The 14,302-nt window shown below is 45.1% G+C and overlaps 3 protein-coding genes across 3 annotated transcripts in view; 1 reads left to right on the top strand and 2 right to left on the bottom strand.

Annotated features, from left to right (window-relative positions):
• LOC141121984 (uncharacterized) overlaps positions 1 to 14,302 on the top strand; it is a 583,368-nt gene that overhangs the window by 205,099 nt on the left and 363,967 nt on the right. The gene's annotated exons all lie outside the window — the stretch shown is intronic.
• The window catches only part of LOC141121964 (uncharacterized), a 145,127-nt gene that overhangs the window by 90,156 nt on the left and 40,669 nt on the right, over positions 1 to 14,302 (bottom strand). The gene's annotated exons all lie outside the window — the stretch shown is intronic.
• The window catches only part of LOC141121987 (uncharacterized), a 481,910-nt gene that overhangs the window by 12,891 nt on the left and 454,717 nt on the right, over positions 1 to 14,302 (bottom strand). The window contains exon 14 of the mRNA XM_073611772.1: positions 12,269 to 13,412. Coding sequence (XP_073467873.1) covers positions 12,269 to 13,412 — 1,144 coding nt within the window. The remainder of the gene's footprint in view (positions 1 to 12,268; positions 13,413 to 14,302) is intronic.

A 14,302-nucleotide genomic window follows, 5' to 3' on the forward strand; every position in this document is an offset into this window, starting at 1 on the left:
GGCTTTGGCCAATTATGGCTCAGGGGGTTTAGAACACGCCCCACACTATATAAGGCCGCCTGCACGGCGGCCCTGTGTAGTGTGTTCCGGCGTGCTTAGATAGAGAGAGAGACACAGTGTCATTTCATTTGAGTTAGCTAGATTAGGCAGGACAGTCAGTGAGTTAGCTGCACTTATAGTATATTGTGTATATATATGCATCCCAGGTGTTGTATATATATATATATATATATATATATATATATATATATATATATATATACACTGTATTCAGTTTAGCTAGATCCATTCCTGTTATCTTCCTACTGACAGGCAGGCTTGTCTTTTTACAGTATTTACAGCTACCTGAAGAAAATTGCTGGTGTTCTTTTGATCCTATTAGTACCACAGTCAGGCAGCTAGACTATTTACAGTTAGTGTAGTGCGTCCTCCTCACAGTGTTCAGTTAAAGCTACAAGTTAGTTTAGTGTGACCTCTGCACAGTGTTCAGCTAAAGCTACAAGTTAGTGTAGTGCGTCCTGCTCACAGTGTTGAGCTAAAACTACAAGTTAGTGTAGTGCGACCTCTGCACAGTGTTCAGCTAAAACTACAAGTTAGTGTAGTGCACAGTGTTCAGCTAAAGCTACAAGTTAGGGTAGTGCGTCCTCCTCACAGTGTTCAGCTAAAGCTACAAGTTAGTGTAGTGAGACCTCTGCACAGTGTTCAGCTAAAGCTACAAGTTAGTGTAGTGCGTCCTGCTCACAGTGTTCAGTTAAAACTACAAGTTAGTGTAGTGCGACCTCTGCACAGTGTTCAGCTAAAGCTACAAGTTAGTGTAGTGCGTCCTGCTCACAGTGTTCAGCTAAAGCTACAAGTTAGTGTAGTGCGACCTCTGCACAGTGTTCAGATAAAGCTACAAGTTAGTGTAGTGCAACCTCTGCACAGTGTTCAGCTAAAGCTACAAGTTAGTGTAGTGCGTCCTGTTCACAGTGTTCAGCTAAAACTACAAGTTAGTGTAGTGCGACCTCTGTACAGTGTTCAGCTAAAGCTACAAGTTAGTGTAGTGCATCCTCCTCACAGTGTTCAGCTAAAACTACAAGTTAGTGTAGTGCGACCTCTGCACAGTGTTCAGCTAAAGCTACAAGTTAGTGTAGTGCATCCTCCTCACAGTGTTCAGCTAAAACTACAAGTTAGTGTAGTGAGACCTCTGCACAGTGTTCAGCTAAAGCTACAAGTTAGTGTAGTGCGTCCTGCTCACAGTGTTCAGCTAAAACTACAAGTTAGTGTCTAGCGACCTCTGCACAGTGTTCAGCTAAAGCTACAAGTTAGTGTAGTGAGACCTCTGCACAGTGTTCAGCTAAAGCTACAAGTTAGTGTAGTGCGTCCACCTCACAGTGTTCAGCTAAACCTACAAGTTATTTTTTGCGAGCTCTGCACAGTGTTCAGCTAAAGCTGCCTGTAGAAGGTTGGTGGTGTTTTCCTGATCCTATCACTACCACAGGCAGCTAAATAAGTTACAAGTTAGTTTTTTGCAAGCTCTGCACAGTGTTCAGCTAAAGCTACCTGTAGAAGGTTGGTGGTGTTCTCATACTACAGGCAGGCAGTTGATTTTGCTAGATGCAGTATCAGTACATATATATATATATATATATATATATATATATATATATATATATATTATATATATATCTCAGTTTAGTGCAGCTACAGGCCATTAGTATGTCTGGGAGGCCAACAAGGAGAGGCAGACAGTCACAAGCCAATAAAAGAGGGCAAGCAGGCTCTGTGTCTAGAGGCAACAGTGCTGGTCGTGGAGACGGTGCATGCTCATCAGCACGTGGCCGTGGGACACGCTTGGCCTTTTTTTCGGCAGCTGGCCATGTTGAGCCGCAACATGCGGAAGACATGGTCGAGTGGATGACCAAGCCGTCCTCATCCTCTCTCACCTATGCTCAGGGTACTTTGTCTGGCAAAGCAGCGGCCTCTTCCCTCGGCTCAATGTCATCAGTGACTCCTTCCCTAGCCCCACCATGTCCTCCTGAGGAGTCCCTCTAACTGTTTGACCACAGTGTTGGGTACATGCTCCAGGAGGATGCCCAGCATTTGGAAGGCTCTGATGATGATACTGAGCTAGATGAAGGCAGTAACGTGAGCACGAACAGAGGGGGTGCCCGAGAAGGACAGCAATCTGGCAGTCATGCTCCCCCTGCTGCAGCATACTGCCAGGTTTGCTCCAGTGATGAAGAGGGATGGGATGATGAGGTCACTGACTCAACGTGGGTGCCTGATAGGAGGGAGGAGGAGGAGGCGGCACATCACCAATGAGGCAGGATGCCCTCTAGGGGCCAGCCTAAGGGCAGCACACTGACTGGATCACACCCCAAAGCTCCGCATGTGCAGGGCGCTGCAGTCTCTGCGCGTTATTCAAAACGTTCTTTGGTGTGGGCCTTTTTTGAGATGAGTGCATCAGATCGCACCGCTGCTATTTGCAACATATGTCTCAAGCGTATCTCGCGTCGCCAAAACATCTCCCGCTTGGGCACCACATGCTTGACCAGACATATGTTGACCTGCCATGCAGTTCATTGTCAAGCGTATTTAAAAGACCCACAACAAAGAACAAAGAGGACCTCCGCTTGCTCCTCATCAGCTGAGATCTCCAACCCCACTATACCTTCAGTCCTCTCTGAGACCTGCACTGAGAGGAATGAAGGTGTAGAATTAGGTGTGTCACAGCCAAGTACTTGTGGGCAATCTGCTTTCGGTACACCGACGTCAGATTGTACCAGGCAAATTTCCCTGCCCCGGCTGCTGCACCGCCGAAAGAAGTTCGCTCCCAGCCATCCACATGCCCGGCGGTTGAATGCTAGCTTGGCAAAATTGCTAGCACTTCAACTGCTGCCTTTTCAGTTGGTAGACTCTGTCCCCTTCCGTGAGTTTGTGGAATGTGCGGTTCCTCAGTGGTAGGTACCCAAACGTCACTTTTTCTCACGGAAGGCGATTCCGGCTCTCTACCGGCATGTGGAAGGCAATGTCTTGGCCTCGCTGGACAGGGCGGTCAGCGGTAAGGTGCATATTACCGCTGACTCATGGTCCAGCAGGCATGGACAGGGACGTTACCTAAGTTTCACCGTGCATTGGGTGACTCTGCTGGCAGCTGGGAAGGATGCAGGACAAGGTGCAGTAGTGTTGGAGGTTGTTCCGCCACCACGCCTCCAAAATGTCACTACTAATGATTGTGACACACCTCTCTCCTCCACCCCCTCCTCTTCTTCTTCCTCCATGGCCTCTTCCTGTGCTTTGTCCTCGGAACCAGCAGTGCTATGTAGCCGTTCAAAGGGCTACGCAAGTATGCAGGCCAAAAGATGCCATGCGGTGCTTGAGCTGGTGTGCTTGGGGGACAGGAGCCACACTGGGGCAGAGGTTCTGTCAGCTCTGCAGGGGCAGGTTCAGAGGTGGTTGACGCCACGCCAACTTAAGGCAGGAATGGTGGTTTGCGACAATGGCAGCAACCTCCTCTCTACCCTCCGACAGGGACAAATGACCCATGTGCCCTGTTTGGCTCATGTCCTTAACTTGGTGGTGCAGCGGTTCTTGAGCAGGTACCCAGGCTTACAGGATGTCCTGAGGCAGGCCAGGAAAGTCTATGTGCATTTCCGCCGGTCATATAATGCCAGTGCTCGGCTGGCAGACCTCCAAAAGGAGTTTAACCTGCCCAAGAACCGCCTAATCTGTGACATGCCCACCAGGTGGAACTCAACGTTGGCCATGCTGCAGCGGCTGCACACGCAGCAGAGGGCCATCAATGAGTACCTGTGCGACTATGGCACCAGGACAGGGTCAGGGGAGCTTGTTTTTTTTTTTCCCACGCCAGTGGGCCATGATCAGGGATGCATGCACTGTCCTGTCACCATTTGAGGAGGCCACGAGGATGGTGAGCAGTGACAGTGCATGCATCAGTTGTCCACCTGTTGGAGCACACACTGCGTGGAATAATGGACAGGGCACTTGCGGCAGAACAGAGGCAGGAAGAGGAGGACTTCCTTAGCTCTCAAGGCCCCCTTTATCCAGACAGTGTTCCTGCGTGTCCACCGATCACACAGGAAGAGGACGAGGAGGAGGAGGATTGTGTCAGTATGGAGGTGGAGCCTGGCACTCAGCATCAGCAGCAGTCTTTAAGGGATCAGTCACAAGAAACACATGGACTTGTACGTGGCTGGGAGGAGGAGGCTGCGGACCATGTCGTCCTTAGTGACCCAGAGGACTCAGGACCGATTGCCTCAGCAAACCTACGCTGCATGGCCTCCCTGATCCTGCAAAGCCTGCTTAAGGATCCTCGTATTCGTGGTATCAAGGAGAAGGACCAATACTGGCTGGCAACCCTCCTTGATCCACGTTACAAGGGTAAGGTTGCGGACCTTATCTTGCCATCGCAGAGGGAGCAGAGGATGAAACATCTTCGGGAGGCCTTGCAGAAAGGTCTGTGCAACGCATTCCCAGGGACTGGGAGGTTACACACTCCTGTTTCTGGACACAACACAACGTGTTGCTGAGGCTTCAGTCAGTCAAAGAAGGAGTGGTGGAGAAGGTGGCCGTCTGACCGATGCGTTCAGACAATTTTTTGGTCCGCAGCCCCAAGGTATCCAACAACCATCGACAGCGTCTGTTTTACATGGTGCAGGAATACCTAGGGGCAAGCTCTGACTTGGACACCTTTCCCACCAAAAATCCTCTGGGTTACTGGGTCTTGAGGATGGATCACTGGCCAGAGCTTGCACAGTATGCAATTGAGCTACTAGCCTGTCCTGCATCCAGCGTTCTTTCGGAACGCACATTCAGTGCTGCTGGAGGCTTTGTAACCGATCACAGGGTGCGTCTGTCCACCGACTCGGTCGATCGACTGACCTTCATAAAAATGAATCAGTCTGGGATCACCACCAGCTACCAAGCACCTAATGCTGATGTAGCCGAATATTTTTTTTTTAAATCTCAGATCCCTTCAAAGACTGCCTATGCTGATGCTGAGTGACTATCCCTGAGTAATTATCCTCTTCCTCCTCAATGATCACGCTGATAGCTTATAAGAACATTTTTGGTTCTGGGCGCCACCACCAGTGCCTAAGGCCTAATTTTTCAGCCCCTGTTTAACAGGGGCATGTAATTACAATTTTTGATGCAATACTTTGCAGCAGGGCTCGTTTCTGCGTTCCAGCTAGAGTATCTGTGAGGGGTTGCAGTGTTGTGGCACCAGCACCAGTGCCTAAGACCCAATTTTTCAGCCCCTGTTTAACAGCGGCATGTAATTACAGTTTTTGTTGCAATACTTTGCAGCAGGACTCGTTTCTGTGTTCCAAGTAGAGTATCTGTGAGGGGTTGCAGTGTTGTGGCACCAGCACCAGTGCCTAAGGCCCAATTTTTCTGCCCCTGTTCAACAGGGGCATGTAATTACAATTCTTGATGTAATATTTCACAGCAGGGCCCTGTGAGGGCTTACAGTGTTGTGGCCACAACAACACCTAAGGCCCAAATTTCTGCTGAGTATATAGGGCAGGCCCCTACTTTCAAACCTCCAACTTACAAACGATTCCTACTTGCAAACGGAAGGAGACAACAGGAAGTGAGATGAAATCTACCCCTAGGAAGGGAAATTCTCTCCTGTAAGAGTTTATATGGGAAAAACGTTTCTCCTTTCCACTGATGCTTTATCACCAATCCTTGTTTCACAAAAAAAACCAAATATTCAAAAAACATTTGTCATTGGGACAAAAAATTAGATGAAATCTTCTGAAGAGGAGCACAGACAGCAAAACAAATGTCACATGGGTGATAATCCTTCCCTATGTTTTCCAAAAAGCTTAAAATAGATTTTTTGAACACGTTGAAAATGTACCAGTTCAAAATTACAAACAGATTCTACTTAACAACAAACCTACAGTCCCTGTCTTGTTTGCACCGCCTGTATACTGCTGTTCAGAGTATATAGGGCCTGGTGGCCCCACGCCTTTCCTTTTTTTAATTTAGGTGCGGGGTTCCCCTTAATATCCATACAAGACCCAAAGGACCTGGTAATGGACTGGGGGGTACCCATGCTGTTTGTCTCACTGATTTTCATCCATATTGCCAGGACCCGACATTACATTAAAGCAGCAAGGAGTTTTAAATGACTTTTTTTCCTTTAAAAATGACATTTTGTGCAAGGACTGTTCTAAGCATGGGACACACGCGCCACTTTACAGGCATATTATAGACACCCCCCAGGTAAAATCACTGCTCCCGAAAAAACTTCCTTTTTTAAAAGTTTTTTTTGCATTGATACATGTCCCCTGGTGCAGGACCCGGGTCCTCAAACCCTTTTTTAGGACAATACCATGCAAATTAGCCTTTAAAATGAGCACTTTTGATTTTGAATGTTCGAGTCCCATAGACGTCAATGGGGTTCTAACATTCGTGCAAATTTTCGGTCCGTTCGCAGGTTCTGGTGCGAACCGAACCGGGGGGTGTTCGGCTCATCCCTACTCTATGGCCTAAGAAACCGGAAGCTACGAGCATTTCATGACTTAGATTTCGCCGGATGTAAACAGCGCCATTGGGAAATTGGGAAAGCATTTTATCACACCGATCTTGGTGTGGCCAGATGCTTTGAGGGCAGAGGAGAGATCTAGGGTCTAATAGACCCCAATTTTTTCAAAAAAGAGTACCTGTCACTACCTATTGCTATCATAGGGGATATTTACATTCCCTTAGATAAGAATAAAAATTATTAAAAAAATGAAAGGAACAGTTTAAAAATAAGATTAAAAAGCAAACAAGCAACAAAAATAAAAAAAAAAAAAGCACCCCTGTCCCCCCCTGCTCTCGCGCAAAGGCGAACGCAAGCATTGGTCTGGCGTCAAATGTAAACAGCAATTGCACCATGCATGTGAGGTATCACCGCGAAGGTCAGATTGAGGGCAGTAAAAGCATGTCATGTTTGCTATCCATGTACTCAACCTAAGATCATCTTTTTTATTTCATCAATCATTTGGGCAATATAGTTTTAGTGCATTAAAATTTTAAAAAGTATGTTTTTTCCCCAAAAAATGCATTTGAAAAATCGCTGCGTAAATACCGTGTGAAAAAAAAAAAATGAAACACCCACCATTTTAATCTGTAGGGCATTTGCTTTAAAAAATATATAATGTTTGAGGTTTAAATTAATTTTCTTGCAAAGAAAAATTATTTTTTCATGTAAACAAAAAGTGTCAGAAAGGGCTTTGTCTTCAAGTGGTTAGAAGAGTGGGTGATGTGTGACATAAGCTTCTAAATGTTGTGCATAAAATGCCAGGACAGTTCAAAACCCCCCCAAATGACCCCATTTTGGAAAGTAGACAACCCAAGCTATTTGCTGAGAGTCATGTCGAGTCCATGGAATATTTTATATTGTGACACAAGTTGTGGGAAAAAGATAATTTTTTTTTTGCACAAAATTGTCACTAAATGATATATTGCTCAAACATGCCGTTGGAATACGTGAAATTACACCCCAAAATACATTCTGTTGCTTCTCCTGAGTCTTCAGGGTTTCTAAGGGTGTAAATTTTTGATTTCACTCCTCACTGCCTATCACAGTTTTGGAGGCCATGGAATGCCCAGATGGCACAACCCCCCCCCCCCCAATGACCCCATTTTGGAAAGTAGACACCCCAAGTTATTTGCTGAGAGGCATGGTGAGTATTTTGCAGACCTCGCTTTTTGTCACAAAGTTTTGAAAATTGAAAAAAGAAAGAAAAATAAATTTTTCTTTGCTTTCTTCATTTTCAAAAACAAATGAGAGCTGCAAAATACTCACCATGCCTCTCAGCAAATAGCTTGGGGTGTCTACTTTCCAAAATGGGGTCATTTTGGGGGGTTTTGTGCCACCTGGGCATTCCATGGCCTCCGAAACTGTGATAGGCAGTGAAGAGTGAAATCAAAAATTCACGCCCTTAGAAATCCTGAAGGCGGTGCTTGGTTTTCGGGGCCCCGTACGCGGCTAGGCTCCCAAAAAGTCCCACACGTGTGGTATCCCCATACTCAGGAGAAGCAGCAGAATGTATTTTGGGGTGCAATTCCACATATAACCATGGCCTGTGTGAGCAATATATCATTTAGTGATAACTTTGTGCAAAAAAAAAAAAAAAAGTTTGTCTATTTCCTGCAACTTGTGGCAAAATATAAAATATTCCATGGATTCAATATGCCTCTCAGCAAATAGCTTGGGGTGTCTACTTTCCAAAATGGGGTCATTTGGGGGGGGGTTGAACTGTCCTGGCATTTTATGGCCCTCAAAACTGTGATAGGTAGTGAGGAGTGAAATCAAAAATTTATGCCCTTAGAAATCCTGAAGGCAGTGATTGGTTTTCTGGGTCCTGTACGCGGCTAGGCTCCTAAAAAGTCCCACACATGTGGTATCCCCGTACTCAAGAGAAGCAGCAGAATGTATTTTGGGGCGTAATTCCACATATGCCGATGACCTGTGTGAGCAATATATCATTTAGTGACAACTTTTTGTTATTTGTGCAAAAAAAATAAATAAATAAATAAATTGTCACTTTCCCGCAACTTGTGTCAAAATATAAAATATTCCATGGACTCAACATGCCTCTCAGCAAATAGCTTGGGGTGTCTACTTTCCAAAATGGGGTCATTTGTGGGGGTTTTGTACTGCCCTGCCATTTTAGCACCTCAAGAAACGACATAGGCAGTCATAAATTAAAGGCTGTGTAAATTCGGGGGGGTTTTGTGCCATCTGGGCATTTTATGGCCTTCAAAACTGTGATAGGTAGTGAGGAGTAAAATCAAAAATGTATGCCATTAGAAATCCTGAAGGCAGTGATTGGTTTTCGGGGCCCCGTACGCGGCTAGGCTCCCAAAAAGTCCCACACATGTGGTATCCCCGTACTCAGGAGAAGCAGCTAAATGTATTTTGGGGTGCAATTCCACATATGCCCATGGCCTGTGTGAGCAATATATCATTTAGTGACAACTTTTTGTAATTTTTCTTTTTTTTTTGTCAATATTCAATCACTTGGGACAAAAAAAATGATATTCAATGGGCTCAACATGCCTCTCAGCAATTTCCTTGGGGTGTCTACTTTCCAAAATGGGGTCATTTGGGAGGGGGGGTTGTACTGCCCTGCCATTTTAGCACCTCAAGAAAATTAGATAGGCAGTCATAAACTAAAAGCTGTGTAAATTCCACAAAATGTACCCTAGTTTGTAGACGCTATAACTTTTGCTCAAACCAATAAATATATGCTTATTTACATTTTTTTTACCAAAGACATGTGGCCGAATACATTTTGGACTAAATGTATGACTAAAATTGAGTTTATTGGATTTTTTTATAACAAAAAGTAGAAAATATCGTTTTTTTTCAAAATTTTCGCTCTTTTTCCATTTATAGCAAAAAATAAAAACGGCAGAGGTGATCAAATACCATCAAAAGAAAGCTCAATTTGTGGGAGGAAAAGGACGCAAATTTCGTTTGGGTACAGCATTGCATGACCGCGCAATTAGCAGTTAAAGCGACACAGTGCCAAATTGTAAAAAGTGCTCTGGTCAGGAAGGGGGTAAATCTTTCCGGGGCTGAAGTGGTTAAAATCACTGCTCCCGAAAAAACTTTTTTCCATTGATACATGTCCCCTGGGGCAGGACCCCGGTCCTGAAACCCTTTTCAAGTCAATAACTTGCATATTAGCCTTTAAAATTCGCACTTTTGATTTCTCACGTTCAAGTCCCATAGACTTTAACGGTGTTCGAATGTTCGCGCGAACTTTCGGTCTCTTCGCATGTTCTGGATGTGAACCAAACCGGGGGGGGGGGTGTTAGGCCCATCCCTAGTTAGGAGGTTGGCAGCTAGAAGGTTGTAATGGTGTACAATGAAAACCTGAGGCTTTGTGTAACTAAAAGGCTTCATCCACCCTCCGGCTTGTATATAATTTTGGGGCAATTATTCTGCATTTTGCCAAGGCACCCCTGAAGAAACCTCAAGGCACCCTGGTTGAAAAAGGCTGCTCTATGTGATGAAAAAAAAAATTTTTGTAATTGTACAAAATTAAATTTAAACCCAGGCACACAACCCCTCCCCACCAAAAAAAAACTGAGGTCCCGCCCCCTCACATACGCATGTACAAACATAAACTCACACATTGGGGCGCCTACGCTTGAAAACGTTGATTGCGATACACATGTTACATATCGCCGCACACCGGAATGAGAGCAATAATTCTATCACCAGATCTCCTCCATAACACCAAACTGATGACCTAAAGGGGGCTTTTAAAGCGTCACCTATAGAAAATATAGGGTACTGAAGGTTGTCACCATTTCACAGGTGCACACAAATTTAAGGTTTGATATGTTGGGTATCTATGTACTCGGCTTTTATATTTTACCAATAAATTGGGTGATTTATTGTGTTTTTGTGCCCCCTAAAATGAACTTAAGTGTGTTTTTTTATAGAAATGTTGTGTTTCCTAGACTTTTGCGATAATATCACGTTACAGTGATGGCGAACCTTGGCACCCCAGATGTTTTGGAACTACATTTCCCATGTTTCTCAACAACAGTGCCGAGTGCATGAGCATCATAGGAAATGTAGTTCCAAAACATCTGGGGTTCCAAGGTTTGCCATCACTGCTCTAGGGTGTCTGCTTTCAGAAAATATATCATGATTTGGGGGTTTTATATAATCTTCAGGCCTAAAATGATTTTTTTAACTACTTCCCGCCTGGCCTATAGCAGAATGATGGCCAGGCGGGGGTTCCATTATCCTGATTAGACGTCATATGACGTCCAGAAGAATAATTCGCTCAGGCACACGGCGATTGGTGGTACGTTGTATCACTCTGACACACCGCATCTCCAATCTCGGTAAATAGCCTATGACGTAGGCTCTTTACCATGTGATCAGCTGTCTCCAATCAAAGCTAATCACATCATTACCAGGAAGTTCCAGTTATCAGCTTTCCTTTATACATGCTGACAAGGTGCGAGTGGAGGAGAGCCAATCAGCAGATCTCCTGACAGGGGGGATCTGCACTGATATTCAGCATTGATTATCAGTACAGGCCCATCAGTGATGATCGCCAATGATGCCAATCAGTGCCCACCAGGTAGCCAGTCAGTACCTCCTCATCAGTGTCACCCATCAGTGCTGCATATTAGTGCCTCCTCATCAGTGAAGGAGAAAAATTACTTACAAGATTTTATAACAGAGACAAAGAAAAACCTTTTTTTTTTCAGAATTTTCTATCTTTTTTTTATTTGTAGCACAAAATATAAAAAACCCTAGTGATGATTAAATACCACCAAAAGAAAGCTCTATTTGTGGGAAAAAATTATAAAAATGTCATATGGGTACAGTGTTACATGACCGCGCAATTGTCATTCAAAGTGTGAGAGCGCTAAGAGATGAAAATTGACCTGGGCAGGAAGAGGGTGAAAGTGTCCAGTATTGAAGGGGTTAAACATGTGGGCAAAAAACCCCACAAAACTAGCTCTGGCAGTGAAAGGGTTAAAGAAAATGTTCCCCCTTCGGGAAGATGTTACATGTTCCTGCAGTGGCTCAGCGATCCGAGTCCTCTGTGTGACAGCAGTGCTGGGAGAAGTTCCCCATACCGGCTGTCACTTTATGAAAAGAGCGCGGCCGTGCCATTCCGATGTCGGCTTGTAGTTTTCAATGAACTCCCACACCGCTGCTGAGCTCTCTGGTGGATGAGGAACGAGGAGATTGTCATAAGGAACGAGGAGATTGTCAAAAGGAACAAGGAGATTGTCAGAAGGGATAAGGAGATTGTCATAAGGGACAAGGAGATTGGGACCCCGATTTAGTCCCTTGGACAAGTCGTTTTTTTCAAAAAATGTCCACACCACTGGAACTGTTTCTTACATGATGAAGATCAGCCATGGAGTATATCTGAGGTGTATATCAGGGTGTGCTTCTTCCCCACATGAGAGCTGTGATGTCCAGCAACATTCATATAGAAGACATTTCCTGCACTCAAGGCACTAATACACCTCGAGGGTTGTGTGGGATCCCTGATGTACAGGAAGACAGGACTTCAGTGAGGAACAATTCCCTCACTCAGGACAGGAATACGTCTTCTCCCCGGTGTGAGATCTCTGATGTCTGGAAAGACTGGACTTTCGTGAAAAACATTTCCCACACTCAGGACAGGAATACAGCTCCTCCCCCGTGTGAGATCTCTGATGTGTGGAAAGATGGGACTTCACTGAAAAACATTTCCCACACTCAGGACAGGAATACGGCTTGTCCCTCGTGTGAAATCCCTGATGTCTGTAAAGATGGGACTTCCGTGAAAAACATTTTCCGCACTCAGGACAGGAATATGGCTTCTCCCCTGTGTGAGATCTTTTATGCACAATAAGATTGGATTTAGAATGGAAACACTTCTTGCACTCAGTACAGGAATACGGCTTCTCCCCCGTGTGAGATCTCTGATGTGTGGAAAGATGGGACTTCCGTGAAAAACATTTCCCGCACTCAGGACAGGAATATGGTTTCTCCCCCGTGTGAGATTTTTTATGCACAATAAGATTGGATTTAGAATGGAAACACTTCTCGCACTCAGTACAGGAATACGGCTTCTCCCCCGTGTGAGATCTCTGATGTGTGGAAAGATGGGACTTATGTGAAAAACATTTCCCGCACTCAGGACAGCAATACGGCTTTTCTCCTGTGTGAGATCTTTTGTGCCTATTAAGATGGGATTTAGAAGGGAAACACTTCCCACACTCAGGACAGGAATACAGCTTCTCCCCCGTGTGAGATCTCTGATGTGTGGAAAGATAGGACTTCACTGAAAAACACTTCCCACACTCAGGACAGGAATACGGCTTGTCCCTCGTGTGAAATCCCTGATGTCTGTAAAGATGGGACTTCCGTGAAAAACATTTCCCGCACTCAGGACAGGAATATGGCTTCTCCCCTGTGTGAGATCTTTTATGCACAATAAGATTGGATTTAGAATGGAAACACTTCTTGCACTCAGTACAGGAATACGGCTTCTCCCCCGTGTGAGATCTCTGATGTGTGGAAAGATGGGACTTCCGTGAAAAACATTTCCCGCACTCAGGACAGGAATATGGTTTCTCCCCCGTGTGAGATTTTTTATGCCTATTAAGATGGGATTTAGAAGGGAAACACTTCCCACACTCAGTACAGGAAAAGCTCTTATCTGTTGAAAGGACGGCACCGTCCCTCACAGTCTGAGGTTCCTCAGGATAAGAGGAATACGATGGTCCATCTACACTGTGTGGTGCCGGATGGACATTTGAGGTAGTCGGGTTTTCTCCTGGACTATACTGTGTGATGTCCTCATCTTCTACTTTACAGTCTGGAGACAAAGTGAGACAATTCTCTGAAGTTTTCCTCATCTCCCGTCCATCTACTAAAACAGAAATAAAAAGATTATTACTAGACATGAGCAGATTGGTTCCCCTAAACCAGGACTCCGCCCACATCAGGCAGCTTTGTCTCTGAGGATCTTACAATTCCCCCCTCAAGGTAACTAGTAAATGGGTCCTCTGATCTCCTACCAGTTCATTTCTTTATTCATGGACTTTAGTCAGAGAGTGAGGAAACAACGAGAACTGTCTTTTATAGGAGTGACAGTGATGAGGGGATTATAGGACGAGTGTCCCCTTGGAAGATCCAAGGTACGTGCCTAGGTTAAGTAACGCCTATGTTGACAATGAAAATTTTGCTGGCAGCTGAACCCCAAAATCATAAATCCAGTCTAGAGAAGGAAGATTGTTCAAGAGAAATACAGGAATACAGGATGGGGAACACAGCTCAGGAAAGTGACCAGAGGATTACAAAAACAGCAGAAAGAGGGCGCCTGGGTTGGTGTGATAATAAAAGCAAGTAACACTTTATTCAGATACACTTTCATGAAAATATCTTGCAAGCTGCACACAGAGTGAATATGGATCACCAATCAAGCAGTCAGCCATCACAAGGGTAAAAAGTTTAGCCTGAAGAAGGAGGCGGCGCCTTGTAAATGTGTTGCAGCCCACCCCCATCCTGATTTGGTCTCTTGCTAGCTCTGTGAGAGCGAGTGTGAAAGCTGGAGATGTTGCTGGTTATACACCTCCATATGGCAGGTCTGAGCTTATCCCCACATGGTCTTCTCATCCCTTGTGACGGCTGACTGCTTGATTGGTGATCCACATCCACCCTGTGTGCAGCTTGCAAGATACTTTTATGTAATTGTATCTGAATAAAGTGTTTCTTGCTTTTACTATCACACTGACCCAGGCGCCCTCTTCCTACTGTTTT

Source organism: Aquarana catesbeiana, unplaced genomic scaffold (assembly GCF_042186555.1).
Source record: "Aquarana catesbeiana isolate 2022-GZ unplaced genomic scaffold, ASM4218655v1 unanchor236, whole genome shotgun sequence".
Classification (NCBI taxonomy): domain Eukaryota; kingdom Metazoa; phylum Chordata; class Amphibia; order Anura; family Ranidae; genus Aquarana; species Aquarana catesbeiana.